Source organism: Oryzias latipes, chromosome 4, assembly GCF_053564925.1.
Source record: "Oryzias latipes strain Hd-rR chromosome 4, Olatipes_Hd-rR_3.1".
Classification (NCBI taxonomy): domain Eukaryota; kingdom Metazoa; phylum Chordata; class Actinopteri; order Beloniformes; family Adrianichthyidae; genus Oryzias; species Oryzias latipes.
The window spans coordinates 16,462,695-16,484,240 of NC_136240.1; the positions used below are offsets into that span (position 1 = coordinate 16,462,695).

The following is a 21,546-nucleotide window of genomic DNA, read 5'->3' on the forward strand; positions in this document are numbered from 1 at the left end:
GAGATCTTTAAGGAGATCACATTTTTATTTGGGACATCAGTAATCTGCAAGGATTTGGCACAATTTGCCTTGTAAAAAATAAGGGGAAAAAAATCATTTTAGTTTTATGTTAAAGCTGCAAGCACTTTAGAATGCTTTTGTAAAGACATCCCATTAGAATTTAACGGTAGCACTGAAATTTAACTTAAAAAAGAAAGAAAAAGGGGATTGAAATTCTGAAATCATGCTAAACTCCCTCTTCATAATATTACAAAATGTTCTGTTGCACGACATTAAAAACATTTGCACAACAATTTTTCTGAAAAATCTAGTTTGACTTTTGTTCCCAAAAAATAGCATGATTATTTTTAAAAATAGACTTTGATTTGGAACCAGGTAGAATTACTATTCTCCAGGTAGAATTACTATTCTACCTGGAGCCTCTTCCCTTGTGGTGTTCTGTAATTTTGGTCATCATAAATAGGCTTGCTGGTGTACTGGTGCATTCCATCATTTAGTTTGACACTACCCTGCTTTGCTGTGTTTATGTGCCTGCGTCAGAACATAAACACCACAGTCCAGACATTATTTAACGACTGCTGAACACTTTTGCTAATCATATTACCAGACACACACAAAAACAGGCTCTTGAAAAGTTTCAGGCTTCATGTCTGACCCTCAAACTAGCAGCTGCAAACCAACCAATGGCTGTGCATGCCGGCTCAGCTCTTCTATGCAGGACAGTGGGTGCTCAGGATCTAAACTGTGTTTACTGTAATTGAGGAGCACATTAAAGCTTGGTAGGTTTAGGAGTTAATGACATCTTGAGTTTCACAAACTGCTACGTAAGCTGTGTCGGACCTGCAGCATGTCAACATTTCAAAATGAACCACTTCCTTTTATAGAAGTGTTCAGGCACTTATGACAGTCATTTATTAAGGAGCTATTGTGTATTGATGGATGGAAGTGTGCAGGAAGCTCCAGAATTTTTCGGTCTGCAGATAAATATAGGGAGTGAGGGTGCAGTGCGTGTACAGTTGATTTGTACATTCCCCTGTTGAGGGATCACAGATCTGAAGGGTTAGGTATGTGATCTTTTGCTGTGGGATGCAGAAACCTTCAGATGGAGCATAGGGATGGGAATAAAGGGGATGCACATCTGGATGAGGGGGTACAGGCAGAAAAGTGTACATGGGTTTTGCCTCTGATACCGGCAGTCTTTTTTTATTGAACAAGATGCAGCAACATTTAATTTAGTCTGTAGAGGTTTGCTTGTACAAATGAACTGCTGTAATCAAAGGAAGAGAGGACACAGTCAGCAGAGGGTTTAGTCTTTTAATGAGGCCAAATCTGCCTGAAAAGTGGTGGAAATGTTTTCTGTAAAGTGAAGCTGCAATCAAAGAAGAGATGCTGAAGTGAAAAGAACAAAAAGAGCCTGTGTTCTCAGCAAAGAAGTGACGGGAATAAAAAGCTTTTGGGGTTTAGACATGTAACTAGAACTAGGAGGCACAATCCAGCACTGTTTTTTTGTCCTGGTCTCACTTCCAGGCAGATGCAAAGGGTTATATCAGAAAGGACATCAGACATAATACTGTCTGAAACTAAAAGTAAGCAATCATAAAACAATATGTGGCCCAGGATAATTTTGCCAAGTTCACAGAAACAATTTGACATAAAAATAAAATGCATTACTTAATATGATCGTCAGTCATCATTCAGCTTGAATGATAACTGATGAACTTGTCTCATAGCTGGTTACCCTACTTTGTAATTGATTTAGCCTAGGTTTGAGAAATTTAAAAGTAAACATAAACATGTGACCCTTTAAAATAACTTTTTTCATTTTTTTTCACTTTTTTTCATACTGTTCTTTAAATCTTTGCATTTATGTAGCTTGAAGTTACTTTGGAAATATTTTTCTGTGCTTTTGGACTGCATACAGATCATATTCTTGTTTTGAAAAACCAAATATGCTGCAGTTGTCAAAAACATTGCTTGCTTTATACAATACTGATCAGCATGTTGCCAGACATTTTTGTTTTGATACTTTTTTATAGCTGACATAAGGAGCTCTTGTATCTGTAACATGTTTGATCGTATCATTGAATGTAATCAGAATTCATTCAGCATCACTTTTACCAGTTTGTCTCAAATGAAAACAAAAACTCCACAGCAGGGACATGTCTGAACAAAGAACATCATTGGGCCTGTCAGGAAAATATGAATCATGGCTTTATCAAGTTGGATTTAAAGGTGCTGCTTTGATTTCCAGAAAGCAAGGAACATTGAAAGAAAATGAAAACAAAACGGTTGAATTGGCTCAGTTTTAAAAGGACTGAAATGAGTGGGAGCTCCAAGCACAGAGTTATCAATGTGCACGCAAGGGACATGCAAGGAGTGCACAATAATTACTATAACAGCACTAAGGGGGGCCTTTGCACAGTTTGCAAGTTTCAATGGGTTAAAAAGATGAAAATCCATCCCACCCCCTTATTTACCTTTATGTCTTGTTTAAGTGGTTTGACATGAACATTTAGGCTCTGGCTTACCAAATGGTCTACAACATTCTTTAGACCAAAATATTGGTCTACAAAATGTTTTGAACACAAAAGTGTTTTGAGCTTAAAAATCTCAAATAATTTTAAAGTAAATGTCTTCTCCAATTAGTATTAAAGTAACCCATTTGAAGGGTAAAACAAAAAGATTAACAGAAGTGTGCGGTACAGAACAGAAATAAAACAATGATAAATACAAATAGATTAAAATCAAAGCATAAAAAACAGATGATCCAATAAGAAAACCACAGAATTCCTGCACAGAAAAGGCAGATGGTTTATTTCTAATAGTGGCATCTTTGACAAAGTGTTTGAGATTAGATTTACAAAAAAACAAAACACAAAAAAACAAATTTAAAGCAGTTGTTTGCTCCTCTGGTATTATTCAGAGTTCTGGCCATATTAAGAATGCTATTCACCAATAAAATGGTTAGATTTAATCACCCTTGTCTGACTTGTATGTGAAAGGAGGATCAGATCAGCAGCTTGTTGACTCTAAAGACAGCACAGGAGATCCTTTTTCAGACTCCTCCCGCAGGAAGATTTCATGGAAAGCAGTGTAACTCCAGAGGGGTCACAGGGCACACAGCGATCCCAAAAATATTCTGGAAGACGAAAATGACCACACAAGAACAAACAACACAGGATGAGAGCAGCTTTGTGTCTGTCACGGCTTTGGCGACAAACCAGAATTCACAGAAATGAGCCGTCTCTTCTTTGTTTTGTTTTTTGCACTCTGCAGAAATTTTTGTTTGGACGATTTCTTCCTCTCAATAGAGAATGCTCAGGGCGCTCATGAAGTCAGACAGGAATTTTGACAAACAAAAAAAAGAGAAACACAGACACGACAGGTCCTAAAAATGGATTATTTAGGTAAAAAAATCCTCCAATCAAGAACGGCGATGTTATTTCACTTTGAAATCATTTACAATTTGTAATCATTAGAAACCACCTTTAGCAATAAAAGGACTTGTATAATGATAGACAGAGGATCTGGTCTGTGCCAGATTAAACTTAATTTATGTTTTTTAAGGATGTATGAAGGATTATACATGCAAAGTAACATTTAACCAAGAACATTTTGCAAGAATGCATTTTATTCATCTTTACACAAAAACAGTCAGCAGTTTATAATCTAGATAAAGAAAAAAATTAGGAGGGCCTTCATTGTTATGTATTACGCAGGCATGCTTAAGTAACTTCCCTCCCATTCTGGGCGGCAGAGCACATGGTTGGGTTGTTTGGTTGGGAGAGTTGGCTTTCAGCCAAGTCTGCAAGAAGAAACTTTCTCCTTCATAATGTGCAAAGGTGAAAGCAGTGCTAAGGAATGTATTTTTCTTAGAATGAGCACAAGATTAGCACATGCTGTAACTCTCTCAGAGCTGCAAAGAGGGAAAACAGTGGTGGTGAGCTAAAGAGATGAGTTCGTTTTGACTTGGACATATTGTCTTGCTTTCTGACGCCAAAAGAACATTTTGTCCTGTGAAAAATTGATGTAAATAACTCAAAGAAGGAAAAGAAGCCACTGTGTAGGGCATTGTTCATTTAACTTGGATAACAAAATGTGAACAAAAAATGCAGACTATTCTATTTTAAACTGTTTTTTTACAATTTATACATTTTAGAAAGAAAATGCCCTGTTTCTTAATCTATTAAACTTTTAAAGTAAAGATTATGAATGACCAGCGCAGAGATTCAGATAAACACACTAGTTCTAATCAAGTAAACTTTAAATCCAATTCACGCCTCTGATGAAGCAGGAAGTTTATTCGTATGTTAGCATTATGTTGAACAAAAAAAGAAACTGCATTGTATGACAGATTTCCTTGTACCTTTGCAGAAGATGGGATTAAAAGTGTTTTTCTTTAAACCTATAAAGACGTATGGGAAGCTCTTCAGGGTAGAAGTGAAACTGAAAGAATGTTGTGTTTTATCAAGCTGCAACGGAGCATGCAAGCATGACAAGTGTGGAAAGAAGGTTGGAAAAATTACAGTTCAAATGGAGGAAATTAGAAAATGCGAAAAGTTGTATGACAGTTTTCACATTTCACACTAAACATTTTATGGACCCCTAAAGGGACATTGAAGAAGAAGAAGAGAAAAAAGTAAAAAAGAAGAGAGAAAAACAAACTAACTGGTGCACACCAGTTAGTTTGTTTTTCTTTCTTCGATTTTTTCTTTTTTCTTTTTGACTTTAAGTCTTTCTTCTTCTTCAATGTCCCTTTAGGGTTCCGTAACATTTAATTTAACACAGTTTGGCTTTAACTGCATCTTGTTATTGTCAAGCTACATTCACACTGGGCTTGGCAGCCTGCTCTTAAGCAAACACTTTCAATAAAAAGTCCATGTAAATGCTCATAAACGCACGTTTCTGGCATTCATGCTAAAAAGTCTTGCATTGGCCTTGATTACAAAAGGGGTTTATTCAGACATACCTCTGGTTTGTCAGAAGATTCATAACCCCTGTTGTTAAAGTAAAATATGTCCAACACAAGAGGCCTTCAGCTCTCATCTGTCTGCCCAGCTGTTGGATAGGACAAGTAAAAAAACCCAAAAAACTCTTGCATTCATGCGTAGCTACGCAAGTTTCCATGACTGTTTTTTGGGCTCTATGTACAACTTTTGGGCCCACTGAACATGTGTTGACAGTTAAATCTGGTCAAAGTTTGACATTTTAGGGATTCGGATTTGGTACTGAAATTTGGATGAAGTTCCCTTTAGTTCCCGGAATTGCCAATCATATAAAAATTGATCATGGAGGAGAAATTATAAGTTGCTGTTTGTTCCTGGGCGGAATAAAATGACATCAAGTCTATCAGAATAGAGCTGTGAAAGAAAAAGCCTGGGCAAGATTTGAAAGATTTACACTTCTTTGACATGAGCCTTGAACAACTTTAGGTAACGGACATGCGTTGGTAAAAGGTTGCTTAATGCATCTCTTTCGTCTGTCTGGTATATGGATTAAATGAACTTTATTTACTGAGCCTTCATATTTTCCAATTATTTATATTGTAGTAGTCTTGTAATCCACATGTATCTGGAGACCCCAGAGTTCACATTGAACTGGAATCAATATGTGGTGCAATATCTCCATCTACAAATGAAACAGCACATTTTACAGATCAAACTTCAAACAATTCTGAGTTGGAAATACTTTATGATGCAACCCTTTTCCAGTTATTTTTATATTAAAAAGTCTTTTCTTCTTTGATTGCAGTGCAATTGTCATTTACGCCAATGTTTTGTCTGACAATTTTGTGTTGTCACTTGGCCATTTTCACCCTCTTTGACTTTCTTACAGTAGAAGAGATGTTTTATTTTATGAAAATCGTTAATAAATCACATGCATCAAATCCAGTTCAGCCAAGGCAAAGACAAAAAATAGTTGTCTGCATTTTCAGGTAGGTAATATCAAGTTTCTCACTGCAGTAAACATTTGAGTTAAAAAATGATGCTGGTTGTAATTTAAAGGTGCATGTTGAAGGAAAAGAAGCTCACAGGGAAGGGTTAAGTGTGAAAGTCAGAATTTGTTCTCCCTAATTTGTTTCACATATTATTCCTCAAACTTTTTTCTCACGTGAGCTCTGGCATGTCTTGTTTCCTGTCATGTTGATTTACAGTAGGACGTGTCCTTCTGCACATAGCCTGGATGTTAGTGAAACTGCTACAGCATAAATGTTATTGGGAGTGTAACATGACTCGCTTTGTGTAGGAAGTCCTCCACTGCAGCAAGAGCCTCTTTGTTTTGAGAGATCTGACCTGAAGAGCAAAGTTTAGTTCCCTGCAGGGGATGAAGACAGGAAGGTTGGTTAAAACATTAAAGTCTGATGTCAAGCTGCCTCTACTGCTGTAAACAAGAGCGGATTTTCAGGCACAGCAAAACTGAGCAAAAATCATTTTCCAGCATGTCAGTGGAAACAGATGAAATAAGCAAATTGATTATTTTAGATTAAATAGGAACAAAAAAATGAATAAAATGCATAATCCAGTTTTCATACTTACATATTTGGAAACAATAGATGCAGTCATAAAGGTGGCAAACAAATTTTAAAAATAAGATTTCAGTAGAGATCACAGCATAGAAAGTGAAATATTTGGAAAAAAAATCAACTTTAGTGTTGTTAGCAAAAAATAATAAATGACAATGTTTATTTTTTTTTTCTAATTTAGCTGGATGCTGAAAAACAATATTAGTTGTGTGCATGGGTGAATGGAAATTGTGACTTTGAAGTGCTTTGGACCTACAAGGAAGAGAGAAAAGTCCCTATATACTGTAAGTAAAAAGCATTTATCATGCAGGATATTCTAAATGTTAGAATAATTTGACACTAAAAAGCAGAAGCCCTCCTGAAAGATTAAGTCGCTATTAAAAAAAGATAATGTTCAAACCAACAATAAACAATAAAAGTATTTTCATATTTATTAATGAACAAGGCTTCATTAAAAAATATGAAAATATGTGATTATAATGCCTATTTTAGAAAGCATTTATTTAGGATATACTTTGAAAATTGCATCCCATGTTGTGTGAACATCTTTCCTAAACTTCTGTTTTTCTTTATGTCTCTAATTGTGCTCACATCTCATCCTCCTCTGGTCCCCCCCGGGAGGAAGGCTATCCTTGGTTCTGACGTCAGTCTTTACGGGTAAGTAAACAAAGACAAATCAGGGGAAGAGTCTCCCTATAAACAGAGCTGTTGTCACTGTCAACAAGTCTAGTTGAGGAGAAAAGCATTTAGTCGTGGCTCTGTCAAGTGCAATACATACTGATCACTTGGCATTTAAGGGATGACAATGCGGTTTGGGACGTTTCTTTTAAACTCTTTGTTTTCTAACTAACATTGTTGCCTAATTGTCGCTCAGATTTAAGCACAGATTAAACAACTCTGTTGATTTGTAAGCGTTGTACTGTTCTCATTACACAGACCTTGAAAAAAACCTGGGGGAAAACATAAAAACTCCACACAGAAGGATCCCACCACTGGTAATTCTGTTACAGGTCCCTCAGCCAGCGCTTCAACCAGGACCTCCTTGCTTTGAGCCAAGTTAACTAACCACTGCACCACTGAAAGGCTTCAACTAAGATGTGTCGTCTTCTCTTAGATAATCTGCTTACCATGTCCCACTTATATAACTGTACATTTTTAAAGGACCACAATCAATGAAGCTCTTTTCACTTTGTGAGCAGTATGTCAGGTGATTGCAGCCTTTATTGGATGAATGAATCACAGCTTTAAAGCTGTAAAGTTGACTCATGCATGAAATTTAAACAACCTTTTCCAGCGAGAGAAACAGAAACCAAAGCTATAGAAAGAGAAAGCAAACAATTTAAAAGGCCCCTCTGTCATTGTTTACTTTCTTGTATGCTCGGTACTTTTCAGCTTTTAAAATTTAAAGACCCGCTCCAATGGAATACAGGTTTTAAGTGCTTTTAATATGTTCTTGAAGCTTTTTCTCATGATGGAGGACGTATATAAAATAATTTAAGATTAAATCTGTGTTTTTGGGTATTTCTTTATTCAAATAGTGTTGGATCAGGAGCAGATAAAAACCTGCAATTGGATAAAGCTCAGGTTTCTGATGCAGTGGTTGGAATGGGCGGGTAGAAGTCTCCCTTCTTCGCTCCAGTTCTGATGCATTCCCCTGCAGACAAATAGATCCATCAACACCTTCATTTTCCTTGTCCGAGTTGCTATCTGGCTCAAAACTGTACAGCTAAATAGCTTCGATATTGTTAACCGTTATTTTTTTTATTTTTTTTTGTTACGTTAATATTAGCTTGAGGTTGTGTGGGGCTGTAATTTAATCCTAATTGAAAGACCACTGGGAATGATTTTACAATAGCTAAAATATAGTTGCAGTGGGACTTTAAAGACTTGTCCTGAATGGTTTGGTGAACAGAAAACAAATGAAGACTAACCTGACTTTGACTCTCTCAGGCAGTTTCAACACATAAAAGCGGTACATGATGTTCTGCAGCCGACCTCAGCATCTAAAGAGGAAGTCGGGGCGTGCTCACCAACCTCATCACATCCGTTTCAACGCGTTTGCCATGAGATGTGATGACAGCATGGTCAAACTCATTAAAGGGCTTTTGCTTCTTGTCGTGCACTCAAACAGAAATTTAGCTTATTGAACACCACAGTGAGAGGATTTTAAGGGGTCTTAGGTTTAACTCTCAAACAGATGAAGACAAATAGTTAAATACCCACAAAAAATCTGTATGAGTTGTTTGCTGTAGATGTTTATGTTTTAACAATCTGATGTCAGAATTTGCTCACAGTTTGCACCTGTTTTGCTTTGATTAGCTGAGACCATCTTTTTTTTTTACTTGGACACTAATTGATGGGAATTCTGGAATGTTGTGTTCAACACTTTTATTGTAGATTTACATTATAATACACTTAAGCTGAAGGCCTCTTGTGTTAGACATATTTTACTTTAACAACAGGGGGTTATGAATCTGTGACAAACCAGAGGTATGTCTGAATAAACCCCTTTTGTAATCGAGGCCAAAGTTTAATTTTTATTTTTAATAAATTTTATTTAAATTATATTTCAAAATCTTTTGTGTTGGACCACACGGAAGAGGAAAGCAGGGAAGAAGAGAGAGGGATGTTAGAGAGGGGGGAATAGGAGGGTGACTATAGAAGGGGGGGGGGGGGGGGGGGCTAAAACCATGAAGCAGCATAAAACAACAAGTTGCTGGATGTTTATGATCATTACAGTCAGGTTCCGATGTAATACAAATCTAGAAGGGCGGGGCCTGTCCACTTTAAGCCATTTTTTTAATGGAAATTTATGTTGTCCTTCTACCAGTTTTAAGTCATTAAGCTAGATACACATTTGATACGTGTTCAAGGACCAATGGTGTTCACACTGGACAAGCAGGAAGGGGCTTCCTCTTCTTTTTCTACTTATTAGGGCATATCCCCCACCTGCAGTTGGAAGAGGTTAAGTGGAAAATGTTGAAGCAATGCATATTTTGTGATTTGGGCACAAAACTGAAACATTTTGGTTCATTGTCAGCGTCTTTGTAATGGCGGGTGAGTGGCAATGGTTTATGTTAATTTGAAAAACAAAGACAGACACAGTCAAGCTCATCACAGTGTCTGAGTTCACCAGATAAACACAATCCATACGTCACTACCAAATCCGAGTCCCGGATTGGTTAAAATTCAATCTGGTTTAATGTTTAATGGCCATGTGTTTTGTATGTAGAGAGGGAAAACTGTTGTGAAAGTTGTATAGCCATGCGTGAATGCGAGAGTTTTGAACGTGGAAGCCCGAATAAACATTTACATAGAATTTTCATTGGAAGTTGCTGCTTGAACGCATGTTGCCGAGGGCGGTGTGAACATAGCTTTATGGTTAGTCAGACTGACGTGAGTTTACTAACATTGTTGCATAGTTATGTGCATTTGTGTTTTGTTGTTATTAGCAAACAAACTAGGACCTTTTGTCACATTTTTTGATGATTCATACTTTAAAACACGATTTTTTGTGTTGTGCCACAGTCAGGACAACTGATGTTGCAACTGTCACTTTTTAAGTAATGCAAAACATGTCCATGCATTATTACATGAAAATGATCTTGTAACAGTGAAGGGGACTCGTTTCAAAAAATAGAAACTGCAAGGGATCGAACCCTGTGTGCTGACCTAGCTTTTCCTGCACCTCAGTCCAGATGTTATTCCAAAGAAATGTTCAAACAATAGCTCCAGGAGACAGAGAAGGCTAATGAAATGGAGCTGTGGGGCTCACACCAGCTCACAAGATTTAACAAGCCTACAAAATGAAAAGCAGAATGGATCCCAGATGATCTTATTTAGAGCAGAACAGCCTGTTGAGACTTTGGTATGCTACACACGTGCCATGTTAGGGAGACTGTTGATTCTTGGGCTAACTTTAGCTGAACCAAGACTGTTTAGCATTAGCATTCTCACTATTGTTTAATTATTACGGATTGTGCTGTTAAATGGAAGCTGACAGAAGAGCATCTTGCATTGATTTTGCAGGTGAAAGTTTGTAATCAGACAGGCCACTCTGCTTGTGTTGATCTTAATGTCCCTCTCAAATTATCTTTTGATCTAGTAAAAGTGTTCCCAGTGGTTTTTTAATTATGATTACACAGTTTTTAACCAAAATGTTGTTTTCTAGGACATAGTTTCTGCATTTGCGGTAAAACAAAAAGGGCGAGCAGTATCAGAGTTATCCAGCCGGGAAGTTTTGAACTAAATGCCAGCTCAGACAAGGAAAACAAAGACGTACATGAATCCATTTTTCTGCAAGTGGATGCATCACAATGGAGCAAAACTTGTGGAGTGTTTACATAACGACTAGCTTTCTGAAACAACATTTTTTTTGCCTGCTCCTGATTTACCACGATTTGTCTAAAGAAATACTCCAAAACACAATTTTTATTTTCTTTATGTCCTCCATAGTGAGAGAAATGCTACAAGAACAAGTTAAGAACACAAAAAATATCATTTTCATTGGAGTGGATCTGTAAGAATTTAATATCTGCTTCTGTTATTCGTTTGAGAAAACTTTCAAATTATGGATGATCAACTTGTATGGAAGATGAATCATTTACAGTCTGCATTGGTTTTATGACCCTTGTTTGTTACAATTTTTATTAAGCACTACATCTTAGTTTTGACTCTTCAGACTTTCTTCTTTCCTGGTATGTTTAGGGGTTTAGGCTAATTTGCCTCTGTTTTATTTCAGAGTGGATGTGAAACTGTGGAAACACTGCGTGTTTGCTACCAATAGACAGAGTCAAATAAAGGGCAGCTTCCCACCTTCTTCCATGACCACAACCCATTGGACCACTGCTTTCTTTGTTTTTCAGCCCGCTGGCCAACTCCCACCAGCATGGCTTAGCAGTTAACAGCTACCTCAGAAGAAGTCCTGCTGGTTAAGTGTCGAAGGCCAACAAAACAGGCTTCTCTCTCAGAAGATAACAGGACCAAATAGCCCTTCATCCCCACAACTATCTACTTCTGTTTCTCTGACTCATTCCAGTCTGTCTTCATGGTTGTTTTTAACTAAGATGAAAGCTATAACCTGTTGGGGTTGATTCCACCTGGTGTGTTTTTGAATCACAGGTGTTTGTTGCTTGTCTGGATTGTTAAGCCATTTCAAACTGGTTGGACAGTTTTGTTAGCTCAAAGTTAGAAACAATGCATCAAAACACATTCTTTCATCTGCTGGACTATTTAAACATGTAGTTGTAGATTTAGATAAGTAATTCTTCTTAATAGAGTTCTGGTACATCCCCTGTCCGTCCTGGGACAGGATCCCTCTACGTGGACACCCCTGAGGTTTCTTCTTTTTTTCCGGTATCTGTTTTTTTTAGCAGTTTTTCCTTACCGCGAAGGGGGGTCTAAGTTCAGGGATGCCAGTTTGGTTTAGTCTGTTTAGTTAGTTCAATTTAGAATTTTCCTATTGAATTCTATGTGTTCATGATCCTTTTGATTTTATGTTTACTTTACAATTACCGGTACGAAGTCCATTGAGACGACTGTTGTTGTGATTTTGGGCTATATAAATAAAATTGAATTGAATTGAATTGAATGTTCTTGGATCCCCAGTCAACACATCTGTTTTCTTTCACATTTGATGTGACAAAAATCTTTCTTTATTTGTTCCATTCAGTTTTATGACGGTAATTTTGCAAAGCATTAGCTGAAATGGTGACCCAAATAAGGGAAAGGTTTCTTTCACCACTTACCACAGCACTAGACCTTCCTGTCATTTAACACAGCCAAAAAACCTTTCAGAACTCAAATGAGTCATTTTAGTCTGCAACCAATGACCTAGTTGTTTCTTTTTCACATTTTTCATGTTTCAACTTCTAATAATTAGGCATTTACACACATATATTAAATTTATTTATTTTTTGTTTAAAAATCCTAAGGAAAGGCAGATTTGGTGTGTTGTAGCATATCTGATAATCTGTCAGATTGATCATTTATCAAATCTTGCTGTTGCATGGTCTGAGAGCGGTAAGAGCAAAGGAACAAATATGCTGTTTTGAATTGAATCGAACTTCACTCTTCATGGCAACCCAAAGAAAAAACAAGTACAATTCCTGTTCACTGTACTGAAGTTTGGTGGAATAATCATAATTTTCTTTACATCCATTATACATACTTCTCCATGGATCTGAGCAGAGGGAGTGGGAGTGCTTCCAAATTCCATTTGGCTCGTCCGTGCTCCCGTCCTTGGCCGTAGACCTTGCCTCTGGCTTGACTCGCGCCCCCAGCTGTCCCCCAATTTCATCTGGATGAAGGCTATCTGCTACAATGTTCAAACATGTAGTTGTAGAGTAAGAACAGCTAATTCTCTTCTACCAGGCCAAGTACATTGCCTGTCCGTCCTGTGAGAGGATAGCTCTTTCATGTGGAGATCCCTGAGGTTTCTTCTTTATTTTTTTCCCTGGAATGTTTTTTTTTTTTTTTTTTTTTGAGTTTTTCCTTACTGGGAAAGAATGTCTGGGGGCAGGGATGCCCAATTTAGTTTAGCAATCAACTTTTTATTTTATAACTGATTTTATGTTTTGTACAAATAGTGAAGCCTGTTGAAACAACTGTGTTGTTATATTGGGCTATATAAATAAAACTAAACTGAATTGAATTAAACTAGAAACTAAACAAAATGCTTTTGGTTTTTTTGCAGTGTACGCTTTTGACATAGTTTGATGTGGAAGCTGACTGCAGGTCATACGACAGATGCAGAAGCCACATTGGGTATTTATATTCTTCTTTGCGTTATTCCAGAACAGCTGATTTATCATTAAATAACCTATTTTCTACCAGAGCTTTTACAAGACCATCATTGGCAAACTATTTTTTTTTACCTTTTTCCACCCACACCTGCATATGCTGCAGATACAAATTGGATTTCAGCTTTTTTGATCAGCACAGCATGTTCCAAACACCATGCTGCTTGCTAAAAATCTCTGTTCCAGCGGAAATCATAATTTCTCAGCATATGTTATAGTTGTGCAGCTGTGGACAACTTGTACTTTTTTGCTCCACTCTAACTTTCCCGTGATGACCCACAACTCATTCATCCACCTGAATACGATTAAGTGAGCTTGGTAACTGAAGGAAAGTTTGCAGATTTTTGTTAGAAAGGAACAAATTTACTATGGTTTTAAAGAAAACCAAAGTGGTTGTTTGCTGCTGTTATTTCGGCAGGAATCCTCCCTCTTCATTTAAAAAAAACTTTATCTTTAGCCAGACTTTTGACACAACATGTCTCTGCTCTGCTTTTGCGTTTTACTGTTTTGCTTTGCTTTATCTGGTGTTTTTATGTTTGTATGACACTTGTTTATACTTTTACCTCTAATCATTTTAATCTCTTCGCTGTTGTTTTTTATGTTTTTATCAGATTTGAATGTACAGCATCTTTTTTGACTGTGGTCAAGTTAAAGCACCATATGAATTCATAAACTTAAGCTTGTTGCCTTTTCTGTTTCATTTAATCTCACATGATTATTGTAATCCTCCTGAACATTTCAGCACATTTGTCTTGTAAAGCGGAAAACAAAAGTGAAATGAAAATTCTAATCTCCTTGGAATTAGCTCCAAAGGTGCTCAAAAGAAAAAAAGTCCAACATGGTAATTTTATTTTGTAATACCTAAAGTAAGCACAGAGGCAGGAGTTCCCCTTCACCCAAACAATATGATTGCCATGCTGACAGACAAGTCGCTGCAAATATTTACAGGACATGTTTCGCAACAATCTACCATTTTCATGTACAAACAAATGAAAGGTTCATCAAGTTCAAAATGTCATGCAGCTTTAGTCAGAAACAGCAGGGCCGCTGTCACTGAGGGTCTCGCGCGGTGAATAAAAAAGAACCCAGAGAGGAAGCTTTTGGAGAAACAGAGCTGGGAAAACAGATGCAACCCCTGATGTAACCCTTGACACCCATAAACCAGAGCCCCATGGGAAACCCTCTCATCAGCTTCTGCAGCCAGCAGCCCAGCTGAAGAGTCAAGAGGTCGCACAGCTGATCCAATCCCACATGCAAGTCACATAAACAAAACACAACAGGGAATAAGTGCAAACAAAGTTGCTGTGCGAGGGGTAAGCATGAGGCTGAAAGGTCTTCCTTGGTGAAAAAAAGGGAGTGTTTATTCCAAAACTGACAGAACAGGAACCCCTGCATGATGTGATAACAACAAAGTTGACAAAGACATGGAATTGTTTGTTGTATCAACCACTCTGACTTCCTTTTTGCTTTTTGAAAAGTGAGCTTTGAGTGTTTTGACTCTGGAAACTGTGTTGTGAACCTACAGAATGAGCACAGTGCTCCCCAAAGATCTGGAACTCATCTGTCTTGAATTAAAACAAACTGAAACAGCTTGTTCCTTTCACTGTCCATCAAATGCTGAGAAACATGTACCACGCAGACGTCAATCCTGACAAAAACAGCTGCTAAAGATTGAATCATTTGTTTCTGGTCACGCAATGCATCCCAGAAAACATAACATTTACGCAATGACGTTAAAAATAAAATCACAAAAACAAAGTAGAAAGGCAAGAACATCAAGATGAGCCCAAGGAGTGAGAGATGAAAAAGACTTGTGACAACAACATAGGAGCAAGAGGACAAGTAACAGTGGTTGAGTGTAAGTTGACTGGAGACAAATAAAAGAAAGAGTAACTGGAGCAGTGCTTAAGGCAGTGAAAGAGTTAAAGTAAAACCCTACCATTAAAAGTGATTTTTGACTGATTGGCAGTTGTGAAAGCAAGGAAACTGAATCATCCAGCGTGGGTCTGTGTTTTATTCATCTTGTTTTATGAGTTAGCCTTTGTGAGACATTGAAACCTGTTGGATAATGCCATGTGTGCGGTTGCAGCACCATGAGGACTCCCTGTTCCTGAAAGCAGTGAAACAAGAGAACACCTTCAGCACACAAGACCTTTTGTGCCATGTCTGAACTCAAATCGACAAAACAAGAAGCTGAAAAAAAGGCGGAGCAACTCAGAGAGGGTTAAAGGAATGAAGACAACAAACTTTGCAGTCTGCTTAACACCAGACACTGACCTGGATGTTGATTTATTAAATTAGAAATAAAACTTACAATACCTAGATTAGTCAGATCAGAAACTGTTTTCACTCATGTTTACTGCATTCTATTTCTCTTGTTTACCTTAACTGTTGGTGTTGATTTGTTTGGATGATGCAAACCTGAACTGATTACATTAAAACACAATTGCAAAAAAAGAAAAAGCACTAAAGCTTTCTCTGACAAGGATTCTTGTCTGACACCAAACATTTTACTTCACAAAGTGTCCAAATACAAAATTTGATTAGTATTTTTGGTCAAAACAATTTTTTTTACATCTTAATTTGAAAAACTACAATGTGTTCATAAAGTTGTAGAGACACGATGCATTCTCCTTAAAAAATGCAGAAGTATGAAAAAACAAACGATAAGCAGCGAGAGCAGAAGCCCTAAATAAAGCAGAGTGTTTAGTTTTGAGTGGTCCCTAAATGTAAACATCTACAATGCACAGTAAATCTGAATTAAATACTTAAAGGCACATTAAGCATGCAACCACTGGCACTCACACGTAACATAAAGCTGACATAGGGTGTAGAGAAACAGCAGACATCATTAAAACTGGTTTGTTTAAAGCTCAAGGATGTCGGTCACACATGCACGCCACAAACATATGCACACGTGCTTCCTTCTTGCATGCATCAGCTGAGCAAACTGCAGATGTTTAAATGTAGTACCATGTGGAAAATATGCAAGGCTGTATGTGCACAAAGTGTTTCTTTGGTGTGGGCAGGCTTCCTGTTTGCAGGCTCAAGAGCTGTCACATGGTTCTCTTTTCCTCTGTGACAGAGCCGCAAAAACACTCACTGCAAGCAAAGTCTGTTAGGTGTATGCATGATAAAGGTGCATGCAAATCCATTGTACTAAAGTTGAAAAACTAATAGTATAATAAGTAAGGGTGTTTCTTTCCAAGGTGTGAGACTGCAACATAAATAATTTTAGAGAACTTGAAACATAAAATCAAAAAGGCTCATATGTGACTGTTTGCAGAAGTCAGCAACAGAAACAGCCCGAAGCTCTGACCTCTTTACCCCTGTCCTGTCGGCTATTAATCTTAAATAATAATAATAATAATAAAGGCTATAGGGTTCAGAAAGGAGGATGCAACGCAAATAAACACAACAAAATAGCAGCCACAAAGCTTACAGCAGGTTTTTTTTGCCGGAAAAAGTTTTGAATCATTTTCAGTGACTTATTATTAAAACAATAAAAAAAGTTTGCAGATTTAGTTTATAATTAAAATGCAGAACTTTTCCCAGGTTGTCAGTTTTTTTTCATGCTTTTTTTTTTTTTAAACAATCATTTGCAAACATCTGACCAAGTCAGGTCTGTAAAAACACATGAGACAAGCATCACGTGTTTTTAAAGCCCAGGCATGTTTAAACGACGCAGAAGTGTGCCAAGCACCAGACAAACTCGTTTTCAGCATCAAATACATCAACAAGGGGGAAGTGAAACTCAAAACTGTGTGGGTGTTTGCGTGTCTGACTGCAGACAGCTGGAACATCAGGCCACGCCCACTCCTCTAGTCCTCATTGGCTGGGCTGTTGTCAAGGGGCATTTGTGAAGAAAAAATGTTTTTCTTCTCAGCCAATCAGAAAAGAGCTTGAATTTCCCTCAGCCTTATCTGTGGTGACATCATAGGGCCCTTTAAACGGCAAACCACAGACATTTTTTTTTAAAGGCCGCAAGAAACAAAACACACCTAAAAACATCAGCAGACTGACACTGACAGTTGGTCGACATACAGTTTGTGATTGTTTAATACGGTTGTTTTTTTATCTTTATTTTAATGATGTTCCCCACTTTTCAAAGCCCAGCATAAACTCGCTTTATTTCAAGTTACAGAAGTAGTTCATAGTGGTTTACAGGGAAACAAAAGGCATTGGTATCAAAACAACAAAATATTAAAAGAGTGCCTGCTGGTTTGGTTCGGCAAGAACAGACTAAAGTTCATTTTAAAGTTGGTGCTGATCAAGTGTGTAGTCAGTGGCGGTTCTACCCTGAATTACTCCCCGGGCGAGGCCCTCCTCTAGCGCCCCCCCCCCCCCCCCCCCCCCCCCCCCCATAGAGTCACTTTGTCCATTTATTGTAACTGAAAATACAGTTAGGAAATATTTAATAAACACAAACAATCTGAAATAAATATTATAAACTACAAATCACACTAATAATACACTAGAATAAATGTAACTGCAGCACTAAGAAGAGAAAACACTAACTAAAACCTAACCTTTGTGGCCTTCCTGATGCAAGCTTGTCAATAACGTCATCATATGAAATCTGCTCCCCCCCTGAATGATTGATACTAACAACAGCAGGTTAGTGAGTTGCTCCTGAGACATTGGTGATCTCAGGTATGACTTGATCAACTGGAGTTTTGAAAAGCTAACAGCAGCAGCAGCATCAGCAGCAGCAGCAGCATCAGCAGCAGCAGCAGCAGCAGCAGCAGCATGCTACCATCACAGCTTATTTAACATTATGAACTAATATACAACAATAAAACACAACAAAAACTTTGTGTTACAGCAGAGCAGACAGACACACGAATCATAACTAATGTTACAAGTTAAGGCAGAGCAAACATTTAAGAATAAATATCTTAAAAATGACGTTATTTGCAATATTTGGGCCTACTTCAGTTTTGGTCATGATAGACCAAACAAGAGATTTTTCCTCTGCAACGTTGTTGTTGTTGTAGGGCAGGTAGCATTCGAATTTAGAAAACGTGCATCTAGCTATGCGATATTACCCTTTTCTTTGTCTCTTTTCTCCTCTTCTTCTCTTTTCTTTCTAAAGTGGGCACCAGCTTTGACCTTTTTTCTCCATATTTCAGATGTTTTTGCATTTAGCATAAATGTCCTGACATAGGTATCAAGTCTGTCGACTAAACCAACTGTCATCTAAGTGAAGAATTTTTTTTTGTTTTCCCATTTTTTATTTGAAATAACCAAAAAAGCATGATTTTTTTATACTTTTTTTATACCCGCAGCCCCCCCCCCCCCCCCCTCCCGTTCGTCAAACATTTCTTGCAGGAGCGCGTGCAGCTGCACCCAGGGGCGCCAATTCGCTACATGGCGGCGCAATTTTTATTTTTATTTTTACATCAAGCACTGAGCCGCGGCCCGCGACCGTTGCCCCCCTGGAAGAAGATCCAGCCAGGTTTGCGCATGCGTTTTGTGCTCCGTGCTCACCTCAGCCTGCACCCTTCACCCCGCGCCCCCTCCCTTCTCCTTCTTCACCCCGCGCCCCCTCCCTTCTCCTTCCCACACACATTTGCGTCTACTTCTCAAAGACAGGAGAGAGCGCAGCTGCGGGGCGGGGGCGCCGCCAGGTTTCAGGCTGTTACAAACTCTGTGATATAAGTAAACCAATAGTGATGCATAAAGTATTTTACAAGAGCTGACCCGCTGGCGCCGCCCCTCCGTCATTTTTCCGCCCCGGGCGATCGCCCGTATGGCCCGTGCCTAAAACCGCTACTGTGTGTAGTTGCTGGCACCAAAAAACTGGGCCAAGACCTGGAGGTGGTCTCGGTCCACTTATAAACACACTCCGGTACAGTTCACTTACAGTAAAACTATACAGGCCAAACATCAAATGTCATAAGCCTTTTTGAAACTAATAAGCAGACATAGTCAAGTATTAGTGTAAAAAACAGATTAGTTGAGCCTCGTTTCCACTGAGCGGTCTGGTCTAGATATGGTCTGGTACTGTATTTTGAGCGTTTCCATTATAAAATAGACCCATTAAGCTGGACCAAACCACACAATTTTGGGCCTTTGTTGGTTGTAGATCCATAGAAAAATGGAACGGACTGGTTAATTGACTAAAGGTCATTACAACACAATAATCCACCAAGAAAGTGGCTGCATTCCCCTCTGCTGTTCCTTATTTGTCCACAGCTGCACAATTATGACATATGCTGAGAAATTATGATTTCCGTTGCACCGAGGATTTTTAGCAAGCAGCATGGAGTTTGGAACATGCTGTGCTGACCATAAGGCTGAAATCTCATTTGTGTCTGCAGCAGACGCAGGTGTGCGTGGATAAAGGTCTACTTTAAGAATAAATGGTTTGCCTCATGGTCTTGTAAATGGTCTTCGCCAATCTTCTCTCAAACATCCTTAAATGCTTTGTATACAAAATACCAAAAGCCAAGCAGAAAAAAATGAGCTGTTCTATTGTTGTTGTTATTTTTACTTTGCATGCGCCGTGACTACCCAACTTTGCGAGGAAACGCTCACCTGAATTGCCTGGACCATTCCGAACCGGACCGGACCATGCAGCTCTGTGGAAACGAGACTTAAGTCTGTACTCAGTGTGTTCTGAAATAAAGCACACAGGCAACATTTACTTTTTTAGTTCACAAATGAGGATTTATACAGATTTTTTTTCTTTTTTTATCAAATGTGAAGTAACCCATAAAGTACAGATCTTTTTGAAGGTCTGGTTAATTAAGTGGGTATTAATGCTATAATGTGTTGAAGGACTCCCCGCCAAAAACAATTGAGTAGATTTGGAAAACGAAAGGATAGATAAATGGATGAATAGATGGATGGATGTTGAGGAGCAGGTTTGTTGTAAGAAATTTGTTGTCCAAAAAAAGGCCAAATTCCTTAATTGCTGTGGTCTCAGAGCTTCTGCAAGTTATATTACAACTATATTTTTCAAAGGCATTGTTATAAGGCTCTAAGAAGACAAATGCATTTACAAAATCAAAATAGATGAAAGAAATAAAAAAGGAAGCTGAAAATCAAGGTCTGAAGTAAAAATGAATTAACTTGTAACTTTCATCTATCCTGTTGTCTTTTTCCAAAAGGTTGGAAGTGTTTGTTGGAAGTTAGTGTAATTTAGTGATCTTCGAGTTATGAAAAGTTCTGAGACATACTGAATATTTTATCATGAATTAAATTTAAAAAACACAATATCATAATGGAAAGTTATGGAGCTTCTGCACGTATCATTAGACTAATGGTTTCTGTTTCCTTTTGTAAAATGTACCGTCACTTTTTTTACTATATTAAAAACAGAAAACTTCTGCATCATTTCTAAGGAAACGAAATAGATCAGCTCACATTCAAAAGTAACAAACAGGCGACTTTAGCACAAAGTTACCCAGACTGAGTCTGCTGTGACCTTTTGAACTGAGAGGAAAGTTCAGGTTCAGGTTCTATCAGCTTGCTGTCTCTGCGCTTTGCAGGTGGAGATAGCAATCACCACCGCTTTGCTACCAGCAGACACACTCTGGAGTACCCTGAGATCCTGTGATACATGTCATGCCTGTTGAGAGGGGAGAAGAGATTCCTGTATTCCCTGGCTCTGAGCATGTGACTCAATCAGCAGTGTAGAACATCCATGCTTGGGATGCACTGTTGTAGACTTGATGAAACATGCTGATGTTTGCCCTTTTTACCTCTAGGACTAGGAGTATTTAGGACTTCTCTTTAGGCTATTATTGTAAGATTGATTGTTTTTCCAAATGACCAATTACTATTGCAGTTATTATTAACACATGTTTAATTATTGATCTACCTCTATTATCTTACCTGAATACTTATCTGGCGCTTTACTACCTTCTTAGAAGGCCCAAAGTGCTTTACAGTCATTGTCCCAGTCACCCTCACTTATGGCAGCTGTGTTGCCTGAACCTATAACCATAAGGAGCAAAGACGGGTTCAGCATTTTTCCCTAGAACATTTCGACACATGGGGTCAGAGGTCAACCGCTCTACCTCTGCACCACACTTTTTTAATTTGTATTTTTGCAAAGGCTTTACATAACTTAGTACATCAGTCAAAAAATGCAGTTTTTTTATTATTAATGACAATAATAAAACTGTTTAATATTTTGATCTTTTCATTTGTTATGGGCGTCCACTCTGCTGTTCTCATTTCACCCTTCCAAAGTATTCTGCCCCCTTCCCACCC

General features: G+C 38.1%; 1 protein-coding gene across 1 annotated transcript; it reads right to left on the reverse strand.

Moving 5' to 3' along the window:
* Nucleotides 1-1,317: 1,317 nt before the first annotated feature.
* Nucleotides 1,318-21,270, reverse strand: LOC144991872 (uncharacterized). Its single transcript, XM_078945875.1, has 4 exons — nucleotides 21,166-21,270; nucleotides 19,864-19,944; nucleotides 12,693-12,839; nucleotides 1,318-3,139 (listed from the first exon to the last, which is right to left on the reverse strand). The coding sequence occupies exons 1-4, from the start codon at nucleotides 21,223-21,225 to the stop codon at nucleotides 3,080-3,082; spliced, it is 348 nt and encodes a 115-aa protein (XP_078802001.1). The 5' UTR covers nucleotides 21,226-21,270; the 3' UTR covers nucleotides 1,318-3,079.
* Nucleotides 21,271-21,546: the final 276 nt, after the last annotated feature.

Bases quoted from the DNA above. Each gene is read 5' to 3' on its own strand.
- LOC144991872 (XM_078945875.1), bottom strand. From the start codon at position 21,225: ATGACTGTAAAGCACTTTGGGCCTTCTAAGAAGGTAGTAAAGCGCCAG. The intron at 12,840-19,863 runs GTGAGCGTTTCC...TGAACATTGTAG, and splicing joins GAATGGTCCAGGCAATTCAG to CAGATAGCCTTCATCCAGAT. The intron at 3,140-12,692 runs GTATGTATAATG...TTCGTCTTCCAG, and splicing joins CTGCTCAGATCCATGGAGAA to AATATTTTTGGGATCGCTGT.